Below are 24,295 nucleotides of genomic sequence, written 5' to 3' on the forward strand. Positions count from 1 at the left end.
TCTTCTACTTAGTACCTGTATGACCGTGGGCTAGTAACTTAGCCTCAGTGGGACTCAATTTTCTTATGTGTAAATTGGGGATAATAATAATATCCATCTCTTAAAGTGGTGCCTGGTAAGTAATAAGGCTTTAATAAATATTATATATCTTTATATGGTATAAAAATACACAATACATTATATGGAATATGTATTTTTATAATATATATCTTTATAATATTTTATTATGTCTTATATTATACACTAAATTATGTAATTATGTATCTTTATTTTGTATTTTGTATTCATAATACATGTCTTTTCACGGCATAAAGATTGGAGTTGGAAACATAATATTTTGCCAATATAAATTGAAATTACTTTTAAAATATGAACTAATTGCCATTTATTTATGCTCATAAAGACTTTTAGGTATCACTGATTATCTGTACTGCTATTGTAATTTGATATAATTGGCATAATTGTCAGAGGAATTTGGCATCATTGGTAAATATAACAGATGTATACAGCACTGCCATGCAGCGTCTAAAATCATACCATGGCTATTAAGTTCTGTAAAGCTTTTCTCTTTTCTCTCCTGGAATCTGAGTGAGGAGCAGCAAGTTTGATGATTATTTTTTAAGGGAGCCATGGATACAGACAGACTGTGTAGCAAAGATTAAGTTCCAGTTTGCCAAAAGCTGACCAGTTTGATTAGGAGACGAGGAAGAGTCAGGAGCAATTAATTAAAGAAGAGGAGAAGAAATCTTCCAAGGAAACTTCTCTCACTGTACTCCAGTGAGGAAAGAGAAAAGTGATCTAAATTTATATTAGTGCATGCCTTATAGTGTTGTCTACCAGTTTATTATCCTCACAGTTGTAAGTTTTAAATTTGTAAAATGAACTGTTGAACTAGATAATTTTCAAGACCCGTCTTAAAGCTTAAGATAGGTGACTTATTCTGAATGAATTGCATACTTTATTGATATATTTACATGAAAATTACCTTGAATTTACATGAACTTACATTGAGAAATACAATTTCAAATCATTGGTGTACTTTATAACTTCACTAGAAATTGGATAAGTTGTTATTTTTACTAAAGCTTTTAGTAGAGAACGATTAATGAGTTCTAACTTTGAAACAATCAAGCTACTTTCTAAATTCTGTATTAAAAACAGATACACATCCCAGCTCATTAATCCAGCATTTTCATGTAACAGTTACAGAGAACTGCCCCCTAGCAGCTTTTGAATGTGTTGATCTCAATGGAAAGGAGAATGCTCAATTTCTGGGCAGGCTTCACTATTAACAGATGTATCCTTGTGGTTTAGTGCCAGGTGAGGTTGGGATGCCTCAGGACGGCGCCCAGTCAGTCATTGTTCCAGCCCGTGTGGGCAGCAGGGGCCGTTTTCCTGCCCCAGTCCTGCGAGGGCTGAGGAGATGGAATCTTTAGTCTGTCTCCGTGGCAAACTTTCTTGGACCACGCAAGCGGAAAGTAGAGGCAATTATCCAAGTATCTGAGGTAAATGTGTGTTTTTCTGACCCAAATACTTGAAAAACTACCTCAACTCGTCTTTTGGGTTGACTATGATGATCTGGGCACATCTTTCTGCCTATATAAGAGTATCTCTTTTCTGCATCTCTTCACAGAAATTCATGAAGTTTGGGGGGGTGGTAAGGTGTGTATGTGTACTGGTAGCCTGTCTAACTTGGTATGTATTCTACAGGAAACTTTGTCCGTTCTTCCTAATTTTATAATGACTAAATTGATTAATTTCAAAGTCCTTTTGAATTCATTTAGACATAGCATGTCTTAATAATTTTGAATATAAATCCACAGTTGTGTATTTTGTAACAATTTGAATTTTGGACTTTTAAAACACAATGGGAATATTTACGCCAGATACCATGGAAATCTAAATTGCGATTTAACACCAGAAGTTCCACAAATTTAACATGATGGCAGACTTTCTTTCCTTTTGCTTTCACTGATATCCTAGGTCTCTGAGTTAGCCATACAAATCGAACTCTAAATAATCCAGGAGTAATTTAATCTCTTTTTAATAACTGTCTATAGCTTATCTTTTTCCACAATGTTTTAAAACTGTAACTACTATTTATTAGCATGTGCCAGACAATGGGAAGGAAAAGAGAGAAGAGTAGAAGCTGCAAGCAGTAACTTTTACTACTTAGTTGCAGCAGTTCTAGAATGGACTTGGTAATCTTTCTGGTACTATACCAAATTAACTGCAGAAAGTTTTAGAGTATTAAAGTGTTAGCTATAGAAGTTTTAGAAATTAACTATCAATTTTATTTATTCATATTCTCTGGAAGGAGCCTAAAACAATGAGAAAACTGAACTGAGTTTCCAAGATGATCATCACTAAGTACATGAGTAAGACAGGGCAAGTTTCTCTGAGTTCAACTTTACAAAATGAAGAGATAGGAATTATCTAGATAACTTCTAGGATTAAATCTAGATTTCAAATTGTATATTCAAATTTGGACATAAATGCAGAGATTTCATATAGCTACTGTGAAGAAGGAGGAAACAAGATGCAACTAATGCATGATTTGACAATAATAGGACGAATAAAACCCATTTATCTTAAAGAAAATGTTTATCAATTCCATATTTTTTAAAGAAAGAGTACTAATTAACCTGGAACAACAATCTCTGAGTAGATGCATCAGAACCTATCTGGCCTGGACAGCAAAGAGATGTATGCTTTGGGTATGAACTCTGCTAATATGTAACAGCTGGGAGTAATAAATACTCAGGAGCATTTCCTGTAGAAAAGACCACTAGCCAACCATTGATGATTTAATATATAGCAATATTATTTAGACTAAAAAATATATTGACAGCTTCCATCAGATTATTTATTTGGCTATGTTATCTTAAATTATTCAACACAGGTTTTAAAACTGGGTTAGTCATCAACCAAAATGATCTCCTTAAGAACCAGTCTGGTAACCATGTCATTAGGCCAAGTAATAAAAACTTCAACAGATTATATCAAATAAAGATGGCATCTAATTTACATCCATTTCCATTCTGCAACTGTATTTTGGCTTTAGGAATAAAGTGGAAAGCTTCATACGCACGCGCGCACACACACACACACACACAGACACTACTCATCTAAATAAAAATCTACATAAAGCATTATGAATATAAGCTTCTGATAGAAACAATTCAAACTTGATTTGGGATACAATGATTTATACAGTTTTTGTGTTACCTGTTTTAATTTCAGCTACTCTTTTTCCAGAATGTTTCCAAATTTCATGTAGCATATGTTAGGCTTTGGAAATTAGACCAAAAAAAAAGTTTCAGATAGTGAAAGTCTTTTTTCTTTTGTCTTTAAATCTCAGATTTACATCAAGAAATTTTGTTTAATATGGTATAGAAGATGTAAAAAAAGGGGGGGATCTGAATAGTATAGTCTTGATTGCATTTTCTATTTTGGCAATTTTAGTGGCAAACATTATGTTCAGCTGGGTGTCAGGAAGGTCTTCCTAACAGCTGGTAGCAATGCCAAGAATATTTATAACACAGCAGAAATACCATGGAAAGTGGTAAAACACGGATGTCAAAGCCTAGTTTCTTGCTTTTGTGAACTAATTTTATGGTCCATTTTTGAATGTTGTCCAAAAGTGCACTCATGAAAGAGAATTTAGGTTTGGCAAGCTGCAGAAATATTCCCACAAGTGCTGCTGAATAAATCCTGAAAAACCTTTCCCTCTAAAGGACAATCTTTTAGCTGAAGAGCTTAAGTTCTCCAGAAATGTCTTTTGTTAAAGAATATTCATACAGGGCTTTTCATGTGTGTCAAAGCTTGCTTCATGAAACAACCTGAAATACATTTTTATGGGACCTAAGATGTAAAACATTTATTATAACAGCAACAACAAGGGCATTTATATCAATTCTATTAGTTTAGATTTTTATTAAGAAGCCTAAAAACATTTGAAGTTTAATAACTGGTTCTTTTTTTTTTTGAATTACGAATAGTTTAAACTAGGGGCGCCTGGGTGGCTCAGTCGTTAAGTGTCTGCCTTCGGCTGAGGTCATGATCCCAGGGTTCTGGGATTGAGCCCCGCATCTGGCTCCCTGCTCAGCAGGAAGCCTGCTTCTCCCTCTCCCACTCCCCCTGCTTGTATTCCCTCTCTCACTGTGTCTCTCTCTGTCAAATAAATAAATAAACTCTTTAAAAAAAGAAATAGTTTAAACTATAAAGATTTTTTAGATATTAAGCAATTAACCATTGTTTAAATTCTAAATCCGTTGGCTATATTATACACACATCTATTTTAAAAGGTTAATTCTGAAGTTACATCCTTCACTGATAATATTGTTTTTAGCTGAGTATATATGCTCTCTTGGTAGAAAAAAAATCTTTCACTAAAATCTTCTATAAGCAACTTTAAATGTCATAATACCAAGAATGGCATTATAATCTCTTGTAAGGTTATCTTAATTTTTATGTTAGTGCTCTAGTTGGGGAATATTTCATCGTATTGTTTTTGTTTTTTCCTTACTGTTGATACATAGTCAGATTGAGTAGTTCTGTGACTAACTGTAGAGGTTTTGAAGCTAAATTATCTTACTTAGTGGGACTCAGGCTTTAAGTTTAGCTGTGCTAAAATGATGATGAAGGGGTGGGAAAAACTCATGGACTTAGCTCTTCTCCCCACCTGGGCTGTTTCCCATTCCCATACCATTCATGGCCTTTATATCAGAGCTCCCTTCTGTGGCTTCTGGCAAAACATTAATATCACTTTCTCAGTTGTCTGCTGATTGACTTCTATTTGGTTTATGTAGGACACACTGGAGGAAAAGAGGACCTTAGTATCTTATGAAACACATTTCTAAAGTAATTTATCTCCAAAATACATTTGATAAACAAAACAATATCATTTGCAAACTATTTTCCATGGATTCCCTAGAACAATAATTTCCAAATCAGTTAGAAACCACTTTATCGCAATCATCTTAGGGCCTTATTAAAAATAAAGATTGGCCAACCCAAGCCAGGCTTGAATATTTGGTCACTTTGGAATGCTGTATTAATTTGATGTCCTCCATAATCATACTAGAAAATATATTTAGTATTTATTTAAAGAAAAGATAGAAATACATAGGGAAAAAAAAGAGTGAAGATGGGTTCTGGGGAAAAAAGCGTAACACACACACTGTCCTCTGCTGCCTTCAGTAATTCAGCTCTGGTCCCAAAGCTACAAGCCCCACTTGGTTTTTTTCAGGTCTGGAGGTTAACTGAACCCACTGCCTTAGAAGGTAGTTTGTGGCCATCACTTGCTCAAACATTATCTCTGGGTGTGCCATACTGCACTTCTAAAATTATACTATCCTCGAAAAAAAGAGCCCATAAGTACTTATTTTTTTTTTATATTTTCAGTGTCTTATATGTTCAGTGACTTTTTAAACTTCCTGTTTTGAGATAACTGTAGATTCAGATGCAGTTGTGAAAAATAATGCAGGGAGATCCTGTATCTCCTTTGCTCATCCCTTACCATAACATTTTGTATCGCTAAAGTACAATAGCACAACCAGAAAGTTTACTTTGCTAATAATCCACCAACCTTATTCAGATCTCACTAGTTTTACATGCCTTCATTTGTATGTCTGAATGTTTATTTAGTTTTGTGCAACTTTTATCCATTGCAGTTATAGAGTAATTTCATCACAAGGATCCCCTGTGGTATCCTTTCATGGCCACATCTACTTCCCTTCCTCTGCCCTCTTTAACCCATGACAACTATTAATCTATTTTCCTTCTCTATAATTTTGTCATTTCAAGAATGCTATGTAAATGGAATCATACAGTATGTAAACTTTGAGATTGGCTTTTTTTCACTCCGCATAATTCCCTTGAGATACTTCCAAGTTACATGTATCAATAGATCATTTCTCTTTTATTGCAGAGTAGTATTCCATGGTACTGACGTACCACAGTTGAATCATTCACCTATTGAAGGGCATGTGGTTTTTTCCTGGTTTCAGTTATTATGAATAAAGCTGCTATGAACATTTGGATACATAGTTTATGCGAACAGATGTTGTTTTATCTCTGAGATAAATGCCCAGCAGTGCAACTACTGGGTTGTATGGTAAGTACATGATTAAAAACTGCCGCACTCATTGCCAGAGTGGCTGTCTCCTTTTACATTTTCATCTGCAGTGTGTGAGTGACTCACTTCCTCTACATCACTATTTCTTTTTTAAGTTTCATCATTCTGATAGGTATATAATGATATATCATTGTGGTTTTAAATGGTGCTTTTCCTTAATGGCTAATGTTGTTGAACACCATTTATATGCTTATTTCCCATTTGTATATCTTCTTCATTGAAATTTCTTTTTTTTTTTTTAAAGATTTTATTTATTTATTTGACACAGAGAGAGAGAGAGAGGAATCACAAGTAGGCAGAGTGGCAGGGAGCGGCAGAGGGAGAAGCAGGCTCCCCGCTGAGCAAGGAGCCCGATGTGGGACTCGATCCCAGGACCCTGGGATCATGACCTGAGCCAAAGGCAGACGCTTAACGACTGAGCCACCCAGGCGCCCCCATTGAAATTTCTGCTCATGTCTTTTGTCATTTGTCATATTGGATTGTTTTAGAGTTTTGGGAATTCTCTATAGATTCTATATATAAATCTTTTGTTGAACGTGTGGTTTGCAAATATTTCCTTCCAGTCTGTAGGTTGTCTTTTCATCATCTTTGCAGAGACTCACAAAGCAAAAGTTTTTAATTTTGATGAGGTCTAGTTTATCACTTTTTCATCTTATACATTATGCTTTTGGTGTCAAGTCTACAAACTCTTACCTTATTCCTAGCTGCTGAACATTTTCACCTTTATTAATTTTCCTAAAAGTTCCATAGTTTTACATTTTACATTTAAGTCCATGATTCATTCACTTGCAGTTGATTTTCTATAATGTTTGAGGTTTAGGTCAAGGCTTTTTTTTTTGCCTATGAATGCTCAATTGTTCCAACATCATTTATTGGAAAGACTATCTTTTCTCCATTGAATTACTTTTGCATCTTTGTTAAAAATCATTTGAGCATATCTGTATGAGTTATTTTCTGTGTCCAGTGCTTATGCACCATGGTTCATCAAGCCAATCTTTATTCTAACTTTGCTAAACTTATCCCAGCGCTATTAATTCAAAATCTTCCAAGAGAGAGCCTAGAATTGTGTGTCTTTAATCATAGTAGTAAATCTGGTGTATAGCCATATTTGGGAACCCCGCTCAGAGGTTACACAAGGATTTTTTATGAATCTTTGCTAAGGTTGGTGGTGAGGAAGTAGAGGATAGCAGGTGACTGTGACTCTCCCATTTATTAAATTAATTAAGAAATATTTAACATTTAGGGAAAGTTATGAAAAACAAGAAATGGCCACCTATGTTCTCATCACTTGGCTTAATAAATGAAACATTACCTATAAAGATGTAGCTTCTTGTCGGTCCTCTCCCTCCTCAATCACATCCTCCTCCCTTTCTGTCTCCAACCCCAGAGGTAAACACTCTCCTATATTTTATAATTATCATTTTTACACATTCTCTATATTTGACAATATAAAATACACACACATATGCATATACAACCATATATACAGATATATGTCTAATTTGTTATTTTACCAGAAGTCTGACATAAAAGCGACTACCAACTTGATCAGAGGGCAAATTATCATTCTCATCAGCCTTCAAACCCAGACCACAGCATATCCTGAAGTCTGGTTTAGCTCAGTTTGCTTAGATTTACCCACACGTTTACTAGTTTCTTTGTTCACCATGCTTTCTGACATCTCAGAATTTAATTCTGGGATTATTTTCCTCTCTTCGTGAATTTTACCCATCAGACATTCCTTTATACATAACATTTTCTTGGGGGATAAACTCTGTTACTGTTTGTCCAAATATAACTTTATTTTTCCTCATTATGAGTGATAATTTGTCTGGATATACACTTTTTGATAGACAGTTACTTTCTGTTTAGCATACTGAACACTCTACTCCATGGCTGTAGTAGTATCCACAGCTGCATAACAAATTACCCCAAAACCCAGTGGCTTAAAACAACAATAAACATTATCTCTCACAGTTGCTGTGGATTCAGAATTCTTGAGTGGCTTAGCTGGAGAGTTCTTGATCAGGATTTTGGTCAAGGCTACAGTTACCTGAAAGCTTGCCTGGAGGATCTGCTCTCTAGATGGCTTAGTTGAATGACTGGGGAATCGATGCTGGTTTTCAGTAGGTCATCCTACACCTCATGTAGGCTTCTCTACAAAATTGCTGAAATGTCCTCATGACATGACAGCTGGCTTCCTCCAGATTGAGAGTTCCAAGAACCAAGGGAGAAGAAGTGATGTGATTTATGACAGTGTTCAGCAATGTCACTTCTGTTGGCATATACAGCAACTCCCAGTGTAAAAGGGATTATTCAAGTGTTGGTATACCAGAAAGCAAAATGAGTGGGGGCCATTGTGAAGTCTGGCTCCTCCCGTTACTTTGTGGCTTTTTTTTTTTTTTTTTACTTTGTGACTCTTTTTTTTTTTTTTTTTTTTTTAAAGATTTTATTTATTTATTTGACAGAGAGAGACACAGCGAGAGAGGGAACACAAGCAGGGGGAGTGGGAGAGGGAGAAGCAGGCCTCCCGCTGCGCAGGGAGCCCGATGCTGGGTATGCTGGGCTCATCCCAGGACCCTGGGATCATGACCTGAGCCGAAGGCAGATGCTTAACGACCGAGCCACCCAGGCGCCCCACTTTGTGACTCTTTATTGCTAATGCTGAGCAGTCTGTGGTCAGTGTATTGCTATGCCTTTGCAAAAAATATTTTTCCCTCTTGCTGCTCTTATAATCTTCTATTGGTTATTAATGTTCTGCAATTTTATTTATTTTCATTAATTGTTCTTGTATTTCATTGTGATTCTTAAAACTGAGAAGCTATATTTGTCACTAATCTTCCTAAATTTGTAGTCAGTATCTTTTTTGAAAACTTTTCTCTCCTACTTTATCTAATATTCCTTCTGGTAATCTGATTTGACAAATATTGCTTTATCATTAGATCCTTAATATAATAATCTCATTTTTATAATTTGTCTTTGTCTTTCTGTATTTATTTATTTGTTTGTTTCCTCATATACTATCTCTTAGGTCCCTAATCCTTTTCTTTTTCTTTTATTATGTTATGTTAATCACCATACATTACTTCATTAGTTTTTAATGTAGTGTTCCATGATTCATTGTTTGCATGTAACACCCAGTGCTCCATTCAGTATGTGCCCTCTTTCATACCCATCACCAGGCTAACCCATCCCCCCACCCCTCTCCCCTCTAGAACCCTCAGTTTGTTTCTCAGAGTCCATAGTCTCTCATGAGTTGTCTCTCCCTCCGATTTCCCTCCTTCATTTTCTAATCTGTCTCTGATTGTTGTTTAACCTACTGATTTTTTTATTTTCAATAATTGTGTTTATCATTTATAGGTATTATTCCTGTTTTTTCCTCCAAACTCTCATTTTTATAGTATCTTGTTTCCAACTCATTTTTACCATTTCCTCTTTTATTTATTTAAAGATTTGGGCAAGAATATTCTCATTCTTATTCCAATGATTAAAATATGTATAGTATTCTGAACTCAAACACTATTGTTATCAATCTAACTGCTGATTCTCTCTCATTATGGCTTGCTTGTCATTTTTTACATAATTTCATATTTGATTTATCTAAATTTGTTGGACTCCTGAAGGGGCTGGTTTGAAGGCTTGCTATTTAGAGAGGGTAGTTTTTTGCCTTCGCCAGGGCTGTGAGGAAGAATGTATATTGGTTTATCCAAAAATTGTGGTGCTTTTAGTGAAAGAGTTTTAGAACATTGAATTAGCATATTGCCAGTAAAGTAAATAGTTTTGATTTCTTCCAATCACTGCAACCTGAATTCTATGTGTAAGGCTTCCAGGACAATAGTGCTTGAATAAAAGTTACTTTTGCAAAAATAATCTCTATACTGTACAAAGACTAGCAGAAATATATCCAAAGTGAAAGGATAGAAATAGCATAAAGGGCAGCTTTGGAAATCAAAGGTGAAAATTACATGGCCAATATGACTCCAGGGTTTGAAACTGTTTACATTACTGGAGGAACAGACAATATGTGCCACTTTTATGGTCTAATCCTTGAGCACCTGCGTACTCAATTAGCGGGTAAAAAAATTGAAGTGCTATAGATTTTTAAACATAAACATTTATGGCTGCTACAGAGACAATGACTTATAAATGATTATTGGACCATTTTCTGTAAACTGTTTTTAGTTGACAACATTTGCTATTCTTTTCCTTATTTCTCAATCCTATCATACATAAACAGATAAAAGGTGGGAGGTGAGTTTTCTCTGGGTAAAAAGCTCCATGAAATCAGATCCGATGTTACATTTTCCTTTGTCTATGTTTTTCCTATATTTAATTCCAGTTTTATATTTAGAAACACTCAGATTTTACTAATTCACTGCCTCTATTCTAAACTCAATTTAAAATAATGATGAAAGGTATAAGCCTAAAATACATTTTTCTCTCTCATACAAATTACTTTTATCAAACTTTACACACATACCCACACTCACCAATACATGATTATTACTACACACACACACACACACACACACGCACACACACACACACACGGATAGCAGCAATAATTTTCATTATGTATTCATTCCCTTCAAGGTAACATAGGCTAAAAGAAACCACATTACCTAAGTTATGTCTGAATATTTCTATTTTCATTTCATAGGGCATAACAGTTTATGCACTAAGCTAGTTCTATTGCCCAAAAAATTTCTCAGTGATCATCAGGAAATTACTTTCCTCTCTAATCTGTTCACTGTCCCACTCATTGCACTAATTTCAGAATCTGCAATTTAGGTCACTAGAATTAGTGACTAGAATTATTTCATCTCTAATACGGCAAGTTCTTAAAGATATCTAATGTCTAATATGTAACATATTTAATACGTTTTTAGTCAGATATATTCTTGAAAGGTTTAGTGAAAATTTAATTTTTCACATGCAATTCATAATTTAAATGAGCTATTAGAGCTCACTACATGGAACTTATTAGGGTTTTTTTTTTTTTTATTACTAGCATGAAGTGAATATCCCTTAGTTTTTCTTTTTAGAGAGTCTTGATCTAGATGAGGGAAGGAAAGAGAAGCAGGTTAAGTTTCTTGGCCTCTGGGCCAAAAATGGCCTTTTGGGCCATTGCTGGCTTTGGAAATCTGATGAAAATTATAAATCCTCTTCCCAGGGAAATGCCACACACACATGAAATTTTGCATATGATTTCAGAAAGTCCATGAACCTCTTGAAGCCTGTCCAAGGAACAGATTATGATTTCCTGGACTAGATGACAAAACATAATTAAGTGGATAAATGGACCAATAATAATATTACTTGAGGTATGCTATATTTTCTTATATACTACTCATCATTACTATAATAAATATAGAAAATTGTTTAATTTTATATCCCATGACTTAAGTATATAAAGCATATTTGAAGGTCTAATTTATATACATTTTTTGACACAAGCTATGCACATATATATTTGACTATTTTAATTGCAAATTTCTCTTGACATAAAAGGAATACCTTTTAGATTATTAGAAATAAAGTTTGGAGAGTGATTACAACTTGTAGGCTTTTAACAGGGCTAGGTAATACTTTTTATCTACATGTAGAGTATTTTTAATATCCCGCTGTAGTGTAGGGACTTAAAATGTTATATCATATTTCTACTGAGTGCACTTGCCAGGTTCTATTGCTTTAAAGTATTTTTCCTGTAACTAAAAAGCTTAAAGAAAACACTTAATATTTCCATACAATACCTAAAATAGTTTTTTTTTATTGGTTTTACCTCTGTAAAAAGAATACACATTAGGATGATTGCTAATTACCTAAGTATGTGTGGATAATACCATTGATGCTCTTTGACTGCATTTGTCTAACTTCCTCTTCCCTCTGAATACTGGGAATTTACCACATTGTAATTACATGAAAACACTGCTGTACGAGCATGGTAACATAACCCCTTTGTTGTTTGTTTTTGTTTTGTTTTGTTTTTAGAGAATGTGGGAGAGGTGGAGGGGGGCAGGGTGGGAGACTCCACACCCAGCACAGAGCCCGACATGGGGGGCTCTATTTTACAACCCCGGGATCATGACCCTAGCCGAAATCAAGAGTCAGGTGCTTAACCAACTGAGCCACCCAGACGCCCCAAACATAATCCCTATTGTATCATAATGTGAATTTTTAAATATGCAAACACTTTCAATTAAATATATACATAGGCTATTTTTGAAAATGGCTTAACAGCTAGTAATCTAACTAGAAAAAACAGTGAGCTAGTTAGTCCCCCTCTCTGATGACTCTTGAATATAATAGATGTCCCAGATCATAAAATACTTTTAATAAAAATACAGAACTTAAATGAACTTTCTTCAATTTAGCATAAGGGATATATGGAATGAATGTCTAAATTCATTTGGATAAAGAAACTTCAGCTGAACTTCTACTACTCTATTGGAGAATATGTTCAGCTGGAATAAAGGGCTTTTCAGCATTTCCCCAGATGGAGAATTGAGGACTCCATATTACCACTGCTCTAGAGGCAACTGCAAGAGATATATGAGGTTGGGTGAAATTATATTAGATCCAAAGGGGTATGAAGACAAACCACAGATATCATCTCATTTACTAATTATTTGTTTAATTGTACAAAAACTGACTGAAAAAGTGTGTAATAAATAATAGCCAATAAATATTTCTAGTAGATGAAATGTGAAAAAATAAAAATTTTAACATAAAAAAAGAATAAAATAAAAATTTTAACATGACACAGACTGATAAAGAGAGCTATGAAACTATGGGATAGAATTCTTCAGCTTACTTAAGGATTAATAAAAAATGCATATGTGAATTTCACAACCTAGTAGAGAAGATAACTCATATGCACAGATAGCTATAAAACACATTAAAGAAAGTATTGACTGCTAATAAAGTTTAGAAGAAAGGGACACATATTTGGGACATCGGGAAAGGACTCATGAATTTGGCAATGCTTGAGCCTAGCCTTGAAGGATGGCTTAAGATTTGGGCAACAAACAATGACTGTGGGACATGGAAGTAATGCTGTGATCCAAGGAACGGAAGTAGAAACCCTAGGATATTTCTGTGGACGGGTTGGACAGTGGAGTTGGTTACATGGAATGGTAAAAGATTAAAGCTAAAAAGGCTGAAGTTAATACAAGAAGCTTTTTGGTACTTAGCTAAAAGGAGTGGTCTTTGTTCTGTAGGCAGTGAGTGAAGAGCCAATGAATGAAGTTTTGAGCGGGCTTCACAGCTCTACAGCAAAGGTCAGCATTAAGGGGCTGTACTTTCAATAAGGGTGTATTGCCGCATATTCTCAATTATATATAAGAACAAAAGCACTAGCCTAAAAACCAGCAACAAATAGAAACATGATACATGTATAAATTAACTTTTTATTCTAAAATGATAGTGATAAATATGTAACACTTCAAGGTATAGCAAACAGCATCAGTATGTTTTTTCCATACAAAAAAATACAAAAGGAAACAACACTATACTCAACACATGAAAAGTATTACCAGAAACTGAGAACTTCTGGTAAGTACTCAGCTTAAAAGCACAAACATTTAGTAGGAGGTATGTGGTATAAGTTTCTAGAAGATATGTAGTTAGTAAAACAAACAAAATCAGTGTTGTTTACTACTTGTCTGGCATAAATCATTCTTAGGCATGGATGAGGAGCTATTCTCAAGGACCAAGACTCTAAATATATAAGAATTCTTACCAGAGTTACCAGAAGATTATACAATAGTTATGCAAGTCAAATACCTCTGGTTTTGTAAATTTAAAATGTTGAAATTCTTACCTCGAACAACAAGGTCAGCTGAAGCTGAAGAATTGTCCACGATTGTCTGAGCGGTACATGTGTATCTACCAGCATGCTTCAGCTGGGCATTTCGGATAAGCAGTTCCCCATTGGAATCCAGCTGTTAGCAAAAATAGCAGTCATTCACATCACTACAATCTTCACCAATTATATGGCATTTAGGATACAAGAGGTACATTTTTCCCCTAACAATATGAGCACCATTAAAAGGTATCTTTCTTAGATACGCTAATTACGTCCTTACTTAGGTTACTTCAAGTCTGTCTTCAGTATCTCAAGCAAAAAGTAAAGTGAGTGAATTAATTAAGATCCTTTTTAGCCCAAATATCTTTAACATTCTATTATTCCTATTATCAGAAGGAGGGCCATACAGAGATAAACTAAGGGATGAAACTATTTCATTCATAGCTTTTAAAGATAAATGGCAAAGTCTAAAACTCTTCATGCTAAATGTCAATGAAGATAAATGGTATATGGATAGGAAGAATTTGGTTTTGCAAAGCCAATCTAATTGATTAATTTCAAGATGTACTACAGTTAATTACACAAAGATACTAAAAGTGTAAGAAACTGTCAAAATGGACAATTCTAAAATTTTCTGTTTTGGTCGAAACACAAACTCCATGTAAGCAAGGATATTTGTTTTGTTCACTGCTCTATTCCCAGTGTTTGTTCAATATACATTTTTTGAAGAAGGCCTGAGGGACTCTTGCCTGTGAGAGATAAGGCACTATCTCAATGCAATTTCTAAAAATAGCTAGTATTTATTGAATGCCCACTCTGAACCAGGCTCTGGGCTATGCAAGTGTGTGTGTGTGTGTGTGTGTGTGTGTGTGTAATTTCATTCTCTTCTGACTACAGTCCTATAAGATAGGTCCTATTCTGTCCATTTTATTAAAGATAAAGGTGAGACTTAGAGTAGCCAAATAATTTAACTAAGGTCACTGAGCTTGTTTGGTAGTGGGAGCATCCAAAGTCCATGCTCATTATCTCCAAACTATTCATCTAGAGAAAAATTTGGAAAACTCAATTATCTATCATCTATCTATCTATCTATCTATCTATCTATCTATCTATCTATCTATTTGAGAGAGAGTGAGAATGAGTAGGAGGGGAAAAGGAGAGGGAGAGAGAATCTCCAACAGACTCCCCACTGAGCATGGAGCCTGATTCAGGGCTCAATCCAATGACCCCAAGATCACGACCTGAGCCGAAACCAAGAGTCAGATGCTTAACAGACTTAACCACTCAGGCACCCCTGGAAAACTCAATTTTTAAGTAGACATTTGGTTTTCTGGACAACTAAGTATACTGATTTACTATTCTAATCATAAATATCCAGCTATATTAAAAGATGAAAAATTAATGGTTAGGTTAATATTTTACATAATAGATGAGAATATTGTTTATGTAATATAATAGACTTACACATTTTTAAATTTTGATTCTTTTAATGACTGCATGTGGAATGAATGCTCTGCTTCACCATAGGTTTTGCCAGTGGTCCCTTCATATATCAAATTTCCTGCTGGTTTTGGAAAGTGTTTGGGTTTGCTATACTTTTTTAATTAACGAGGTTAAGAATATAGGCATATCTTGAAGATATTGTGGGTTCAGTTCTAGACCACCACAATAAGCCAAGTCAAATCAATTTTTTTAAATTTCCCAGTGCATATAAAAGTTATGTACACCATATTATAGTCCGCAATGGCATTACACTATATTAAAGTATGCAATGGCACTTACACTATATTAAAGTATTCAATGGCATTATGTCTAACAAAGCAACCTACAGGGCCGCCTGGGTAGTGCAGTCAGTTGAGCATCTGATTCTTGGTTTTGGCTCAGGCCATGATCTCAGGGTGGTGAGATTGAGCCCTGCATGGGGCTCCACACTCAGCATGGAGTCTGCTTGGGATTCTCTTTCCCTCTGTCCCTCCCGCTCATGTGCTTACTCTCTCTCTTTCAAATAAATAAATAAAGCTTTTTTAAAAAAGCGATATACATGCATCAATTTAAAAATAATTTATTGCTAAAAAATGCTAACCACCATATGAGCTTTTAGCATGTCATAATCTTTTGCTGGTGGAGGGTCTTGCCTTGATGTTGATGGCTGCTGACTGATGAGTATGGTGGTTGTTGAAGGTTGGAGTGTCTGTGGCAATTTCTTAAAATAAGACAACAATGAAGCTTGCCCCATCAATTGACTCTTCCTTTAATGAAAGATTTCTCTGTAGCATGTGATGCTGTTTGACAGCATTCTACCCACAATGGAACTTCTTTCAAAATTGGAGTCAATCCTCACAAACCCTGCTGCTGCTTTATCAACTGAGTTGATATAATATTCTAAATCTTTTGTTGTCATTTCAATAGTCTTTACAGCATCTTCACCATGAGTAGATTCCATCTCAAGAAACCACTTTCTTTGCTCATCCATAAGAAGCAACTCTTCATCTGTTCAAGTTTCATCATAAGATTGCAGCAATCCAATCACATCGTCAGACTCCACTTCTAATTCTAGTTCTCTTATTATTTTCACTACATTTGCAGTTACTTTCTCTACTGAAATCTTAAACACCTCACAGTCATCCATGAGGGTTGGAATCAAATTCTTCTAAATTCCTGTTCACGTGGATATTTTTGGACTCTTCCCATGAATCACAAATATTCTTAATGGCATCTAAAACTGGGAATCCTTCCCAGAAGTTTCTCAATTTTCTTTGCCCAGATCCATCAGAGAAATCACTATCTATGGCAGCTATAGCCTTATGAAATATAGTTCTTAAATAATAGGACTTGAAATGAAAACACTAATTTGAGAGGATATATGCACCCCCGTGTTTATCACAGCCTTCTTTACAATAGCTACAATATAAAAGCAACACAAGTGTCCTTCTATACACATACAATGTATTATTAGTCACAAAAATGAAGGAAATATTGCCATTTAATACAACTTGGATGTATTATTTGAAGTGAAATAAGTCAGATGGAGAAAGACAAATACCATATAATTTACTGATATATGAAATCTAAAAAACAAAATGAATGAAAAAATAAAGAAACAGATTCTTAAATACAGAGAACAATCTGGTAGTTGCCAAAGGGGAGGTTGGTGGGGGAATGGGCAAAATAGAAGAAAGGGATTATGAGATACAAATTCCCAGTTATAAAATAAATAAGTCATGGAGATGAAAAGTACAGCATAGATAATATACTGTATTATAATATATTACAATAATATTGTAATAATGTTATGTGGTGACAGATGGTGACTACACTCACTGTGGTGAACATTGAGTAATGTATAGAATGTGTTGAGTTACTATATTGTACACCTGAAACTAATATAACATTGTACGTCAATTGTATTTCAATAATAAATGTAAAATAATAATAAGGCTTGAAAGTTGAAATTGCTCTTTGATCCATGGGCTACAGAATGGATGTTGTGTTAGCAGGCATGAAAACATTAATCTTGTTGTACATCTCCATCAGAGCTGTTTAGTGACCAGGTGCATTGTCAACAGGCAGTAATATTTTGAAAGAATTTTTTTTTTTCTGAGCAATAGGTCTCAGCAGTGGGCTTAAAATATTCAACAATACTGAATATTTTAAAATGTTGTCAACAGATGTGCTGTCATCCAGGCTTTGCTGTTCCATTTATAGAGCACAGGCAGAGTAGATTCTGCATAACTCTTAACAGCCCTAGGATTTTCAGAATGGTAAATGAGAATTGGCTTCAACTTATATTCACCAGCTGCATTAACCCCAAACAAGAAAGTCAGGCAGTCCTTTGAAGTTGTGGAGACTTTTAAATAGATATGAAAATCCTAGATAATATCTTCTAATATAAGGTTGATTTGTCTACTTTGAAAATCTGTTGTTTAGTGTAGCCACCTTCATTAATGATCTTAGCTAGATCTTCTGGGTAACTTGCTGCAGCTTCTCCATCAACACTTGCTACTTCACCTTGCATTGTTATGTTATGGAGACGGCTTCTTTCCTTAAACCTCATGAACCAACCTCTGCTAGCTTCACACTTTTCTTCTGCAGCTTCCTCACCTCTCTCAGCCTTCATGCAATTGAATAGAGTTAGGGCTTTGCTCTGGATTAGGGTCTGGCTGAAGGGGATGTTTTGGCTGGTTTGATCTTCTATCCAGACCACTAAAACTTTCTCCATACCATCAATAAGGCTGTTTTGCTTACTTATTATTCATATGCTCACTGGAGTAGAACTTTTAATTTCCTTCAAGAACTTTTCCTTTGTATTCATAACTTGGCTAACTCTTTGGTGCAAGAGTCCTAGCTTCAGGCCTATCTTGGCTCTCAACAGGCCTTCCACTCTAAGCTTAATTATTTCTAGCATTTGATTTAAAATGAGAGATGTGAAACTCTTTTACTTGAACACTTAGAGGCCATCATTGGGTTATTGGCCTGATTTCAATATTGTTGTATTTCAGGGAATACGGAGGGCCAAGGAGAGGGAGAAAGTCAGAACAGCTAGTCTGTGGAGCAGTCAAAACCCACACAACAGTTATTAAATTTGCTGTTTCATATGGGTACAGTTCTTGGCACCCAAAAACAATGACAATAGTAACATCAAAGATCACTGATCACAGATCTAGCAAATATAATAATAATGAAAATTTAAAATATTGTGGGAATTACCAAAATATGATCCAGAGACACAAAGTGAGCAAATGCTATTGGAAAAATGGTGCAAGTAGACTTGCTCAACAATGGGTTGCCACAAACCTTCGATTTGTAAAAACACATTATTTGCAAAGAACCATAAAGTGAAATGTAGTAAAACGAGGTATGCCTGTAATTGCTAGTTATAATGTGAGCAGATTGATTCCATTGGTTGTAACAGAATGCTACTATCTCCATATAAAGAACTGGTCAGTGGCCACATGCATAGTTCCTTGATATTAGCCAGTCTTAGTAAAAATGTAGCTAGAGGTTATACAATTTAATGTCAGTTGGGGGTCTTTCTGTACCTTGAGGTCTAAAAATTTAGTTCCCAAGATTTCTGCAAATTCCTTGGGTAGGAGAGTACTTTCCTTCTGCTCCAATGGTCAGTTACTTCTTTGTCACACCAAGGAGTACCAGACAAGAAATTCAGTCCTTTCCCTATTTTGTCATAAAACTTAATAACACAAAGTACCCTCTAGTAAGTACCCCCATTCCACTGAATGGAAGATGATGGAATTGGCTGTATCCCACAAGGCAGGGCAAATCAACATTGAAAATTACCATTCACTACATATTTTTATTCTTAAATTCCTGTTGGCCATATTTTTACTAGGGATTTCTCAGTGACTTTTCCCTTTGCCAGTGCCCTTGCTGGTACCCAGTCCCACTCTCATTTCCTACTTCTCTCTGCTCTTCTCTTCTTGCCCCTGGAAACAGAGAATTATTCTTTTTTCCTCATGTTAAGCTACTTAATTCTATGATTGTTGCTTGGATCAGATAATACCTATTCTTCAAAACCTGACTTTCTGTTCTTAGATTTTTTTTTTCTATTTCTTTATCTCTTACTCCTCAATTCATTTGAATCTGGTCCCCACCTCTTCAATTTATTTTATTTGACTTCTGATAGCATTTGACCTTTTCCCACATATTCAACTTTCTAATCATCTATGACAACACACTTCCCAGAAACTTTGAGGACATTCTCAACCCTCTTCTTCTTCTTCTTCTTCTTCTTCTTCTTCTTCTTCTTCTTCTTCAACTTCCTTATAATTCCATCATAAATTCTTGAATTCATCCATTCCTTCCATCACTACTGTCTCTTTCCTTTTCTAAGCTACCAACATCTCCCACCGAACTACTATTCTCTGTTTGGTCACAACTTCCACCCCTGTTCTATTCTTTTCTCTCCTTGGCACACAGAGTGACATTTTAAAAACACCAATATGACCAACTCACCCCTCTTTGTAAAAATACAACTTACTGAAAGCTTTAAAATTTTTCCTCTTCCTGGAATATGGCCAATCTGGGTCCCTTTTCTAAATTCTGTCCAATATTCCAGCTCAGCTAGTGCCATATCATTTACTCTGCTCTCCAGGAGAACATTCCCTTTATAGGACCTTAAATACAACTTGTTCTCTCCCATCTCTGGTTCTCCATGGTATTTCCTCTCTTAGAATGTGATCCCCTTATATCCCCACACTCTTATCACATTCACCTAAGTAAACACTCTTCACTCACCAATACCAATCTATTCCTCAAGCAAGACTTTCCATTTTCTCTTGTTATATTTTGTCACTGCACCTTTTACCTTATGTCATATAATATATCTCAACAGCAATAAAATATTTGTATAATTATAGGATTAAAGTTGGTCTTCCTAGAGGACTCTTAAGTTTTATGTGAGGATGGGCGCCTGGGTGGCTCAGTCATTAAGCGTCTGCCTTCGGCTCAGGTCATGATCCCAGGGTCCTGGGATCGAGTCCCACATCGGGCTCCCTGCTCAGCAGGAAGCCTGCTTCTCCCTCTCCCACTCCCCCTGCTTGTGTTCCTGCTCTCACTGTCTCTCTCTCTGTCAAATAAATAAATAAAATCTTTAAAAAAAAAAAAGTTTTACGTGAGGAGGAATATGCCTGTTTTGTTCATCATTGTATCCCTGTGTTATATATGTGTACAGTGTCTTCTACTAGACTGTAATTTTTTGAGGGAGGAACTAGGTTTTATTTATTATTACATACAAATTACTTATTGTAATATCTGACATACAGGAGGAATTCAGAAAATAAATATTACACAAATGAATTAATAAATACCTATTATCTAAAATATTCTTACTAAATTCTTTTAGTAATTTTGTATGATTTTTTCAGGTAAGATAATGACAATGTTATAAGATAAAATAACTGAATTGAGAACAACTGTTGGTATCCATATACTTGAGATAAACTGCCATTAATAATATATTTCAAACTATTTATGAACTAATTTCATGAGGAAATAAAAGTTTTAGCAATAATGTATAAATTTCTAGAAAAAAAAATGCAGTGAACATATAAGAGAATGGAAACCTCTTAAGTTTTCCAACTACCTGTATGCGTTGTAAAGAATTTGGGCTTGCCCCAAGGGAGGTCTGCTATTTCCTCAGCTTCTGGAAGGTAATGTAAAGTGTCTTTCTTTGCCTTGGGTCATACTGGATAGTCTAACAATGTGATTTAGAGTGGGTATTAGAGACTCTTGTATAATATGTTTTAGACTTAGGGTCTGAAATCGTATAGTGACTTAGGGTAGGGGCTTTGGGTCATGTGGTATCAGTCAGTCCAGAGACTGACATTAACCATTTGGGCAATCAATCAGTCATGCCTACATGATTAAGCCCCAATAAACTCTTTGAACACCAAAGCTCAGAGGAGCTTTCCCAGTTGGCAATACTCTGTGCATACTGCCATACACCTAAGCTGATAAAGCAATGCATCTTGACTCCACAGAGACAGAACAATAGAAGCTCTGTATTTGGTACTTCTCTGGGATTCTGCCCTGTGCACTTCTTCTGTTGGCTGATTTTAATCTGTATGTTTTTCCTGTAATAAACTGTAACCATAAATATAACAGCTTTCAGGGAGTTCTGTGAGTCCCTTCTAGCAAATCAAAACTGAGGGTGGTTTTGGCAACCCCTGGAATTTGTAGTTCATTTCAGAAGTGAAGATGGTCTTGGGGATGGTGCCCCTTTGTAGTTGGCCTAACTCTTCATACTGCCTTCCTAAATAGAATTCATTTATGAGAGGAGGTAAAGAAATATTATTTTATTATTTATAACTTTTAAAAAAATATTTGAGGCAAGGAGAGAATAAATGTGTGTGTATGGTGGAGGTCATATGTTTTTCTTGAGCTGTCATAAAGGCTAATTGGCACATATTTCTGAGTAATTTTCTAGTGAGAAAAAATAAAATAATTTAAACACTGTATATTTGTAAAACACACTGCTTTAATGTGTTTTCACATTCTTAATTAGCACTGCATTGTGACACATCCATTACATTCAGTAATGGAAAGATATTAAGTAAAATCTTTTTAAGTTACTATGATGAAGATAAGTTATATTTGAGGAAAATAATGTTTGCACAAAAGTAAAAAGCACTTAGTTCTATTACATGCTTTCATTATGTGAACTCACACTTCTTTGTTTGCTTCCTATGCCTAAATGAAAGATAATCCTGTTGCTAAACTCACACTATTTTAAGCAGTCAGGTGATTAGGCTGAAATTAAAAAAATAAAACACCTCTGAAATTTAAAATGTTTTTTTTTAATTCAAGTTCTCACAATAAAAAAAATTGAGGGCAGAAAAATAATATAAAAATAAACAAGTTATGACACTGTAATTGCCTTTTGTAAAATATTTATATTCTGTACACCTAATATTCTTTTTTTTCTTAATAAAATTGCTATCTTTTTCCCCCCAGACTCTCAGTTTGAAACATATTGCTGTTTACATATTCACTTATTTTATTCACAGAGAAATAATGTGGTCATGATTTTTATACTTTTCACATGTTATTAAAAACACAACCTATTTTATGTCTTAAAATTATATTAAATTTATTGAATCTTCCAAATAAACTCTTTAAACTTTTAATTAAACTATTCTAAAAGTTCACTGCTAAAGTACTTTTAAATGTCAGCTCTGTTTTAAACATTAGGACTTAGGTATGTAATGATAGACTACTTGTGTAAAGCAATAATAAGCAACCTTAACATTTATTTTCATTTGCTCTATATTTGGTAAAGGTGTGGGACTGAAATATCTCAAGAAGGAAAGCAAAGAAAAATATACTATATTATTTCCAATATAGTGTGTATGTATAAATACTTTCCTGAAATTTTTATAAATGGTAATAGCTCTTTCCATACCTCAGGAGAAGCTGAGGTTCTCAGTGGTCGACAGAACGCTTACAAAGCAAGTAAAGATCATGGACCTCAGCACATTCTAGCCACAAATTAGATATGAATGCTCTCTATATTTTCACTAAAAAACCACAGCTTGGCTGAATTACAAAATGCTTCCCTTCATGTGAGGAGAGTTGAATCACATACTGGAAATTGTGATAGCACAGCTCAGGGATGTTCCAAAGTGTAGATGTGGTTTACCACTTAGAAATTTCCCAAATTTAAATCAAAAGACTTCCAAAATATAAATGTCCCTTCCTTTCCTCCCCTTCCCCCGTGAACTGACTCTACAAATTCATCCTTGCCATATCAATGAATCTGAATTACTAAGTTGTATTAACAAATTTAATTAATCATAATGAACAAAGAAATATGTTGGATGGTACATACAAGGTTGAGATAAAGCTTAGAGCTCATAATAGCTATATATCAACAAAAACATCTCTTTTGTTCCATTGAAGCTCAGAAGGAAGGGCACATACAGAAGGTTGAAGGAAAGAATATCCTTTAAAGAGAATATTCTAGAAACTGATAAGCAAAAGCTATTAAATATGTTTGATACAAGCTATATCCATGAAAAATTAACTTTTCTTTTTACTTTTGGCTTGTTAGATTAAAGAAGGAGTAACTATAGCAGATGCATCACTGCAACTGCAAACTTCAACACCACCATCACCAACACGATTTACAACAAATAATTAGTGAGGGTTTCATAGGTGCCAGGGACTATTATAAATAAATATTCTACATGTGCAGACTCACTTACTCTTAACAGCAACTCTGTGAGATAGATAGTATTCTTAATCATATTTGGGGGAGGAGGATGCATTACTGTTATTAACTATAGCCACCACGACTGGTAGTACTGTTGCTATTGATAGAATACGTTTGCTGCAACTAATACTACTATAAAAACAGCTTCTGCTACTTGCATTCTTGCTGTACTACTCTGACCACTACTCCCGAACTCCCGGGAATACCTGATCTAATTTATTACCTGTCTTTTAGTTCGTCTGGCAATGTACTAACTACTTCACATACGTTTTCTTTTTTTGTTTGTTTTGTTTTGTTTTGTTTTTTTTCAATTTTTTTTATTATTATGTTATGTTAATCACCATACATCCCATCATTAGTTTTTGATGTAGCGTTCCATGATTCATTGTTTGCGTAAAACACCCAGTGGCACGTTCTGCATGGAGTACATATGTTTTCTTATTTAATTTTTTATAGTACTCAGGGAGAGACTGTTTCCTTTTCATTGTATTTTTTACAGATTTTATTGTATTTTCTATAGATTCTATAGAATCTATAGATCTATAGATTTTTTATAGATTTATTTATTTCAGAGAGAGAGGAACGTGTGCACGCGAGAATGGGGAGGGGCAGAACAAGAGGG

At 34.9% G+C, this 24,295-nt stretch overlaps 1 protein-coding gene across 3 annotated transcripts in view; it reads right to left on the reverse strand.

The window, feature by feature from the left end:
* Positions 1-24,295, reverse strand: part of CNTN1 (contactin 1) — a 362,269-nt gene that overhangs the window by 93,878 nt on the left and 244,096 nt on the right. For all 3 annotated transcript variants that reach the window (XM_032420205.1, XM_032420204.1, XM_032420206.1), the window contains one exon: positions 13,962-14,082. In XM_032420205.1, the coding sequence (XP_032276096.1) occupies positions 13,962-14,082 (121 nt within the window). The remainder of the gene's footprint in view (positions 1-13,961; positions 14,083-24,295) is intronic.

The sequence above is a fragment of the Phoca vitulina genome, unplaced genomic scaffold, assembly GCF_004348235.1.
Source record: "Phoca vitulina isolate PV1807 unplaced genomic scaffold, GSC_HSeal_1.0 scaffold23, whole genome shotgun sequence".
Classification (NCBI taxonomy): Eukaryota; Metazoa; Chordata; class Mammalia; order Carnivora; family Phocidae; genus Phoca; species Phoca vitulina.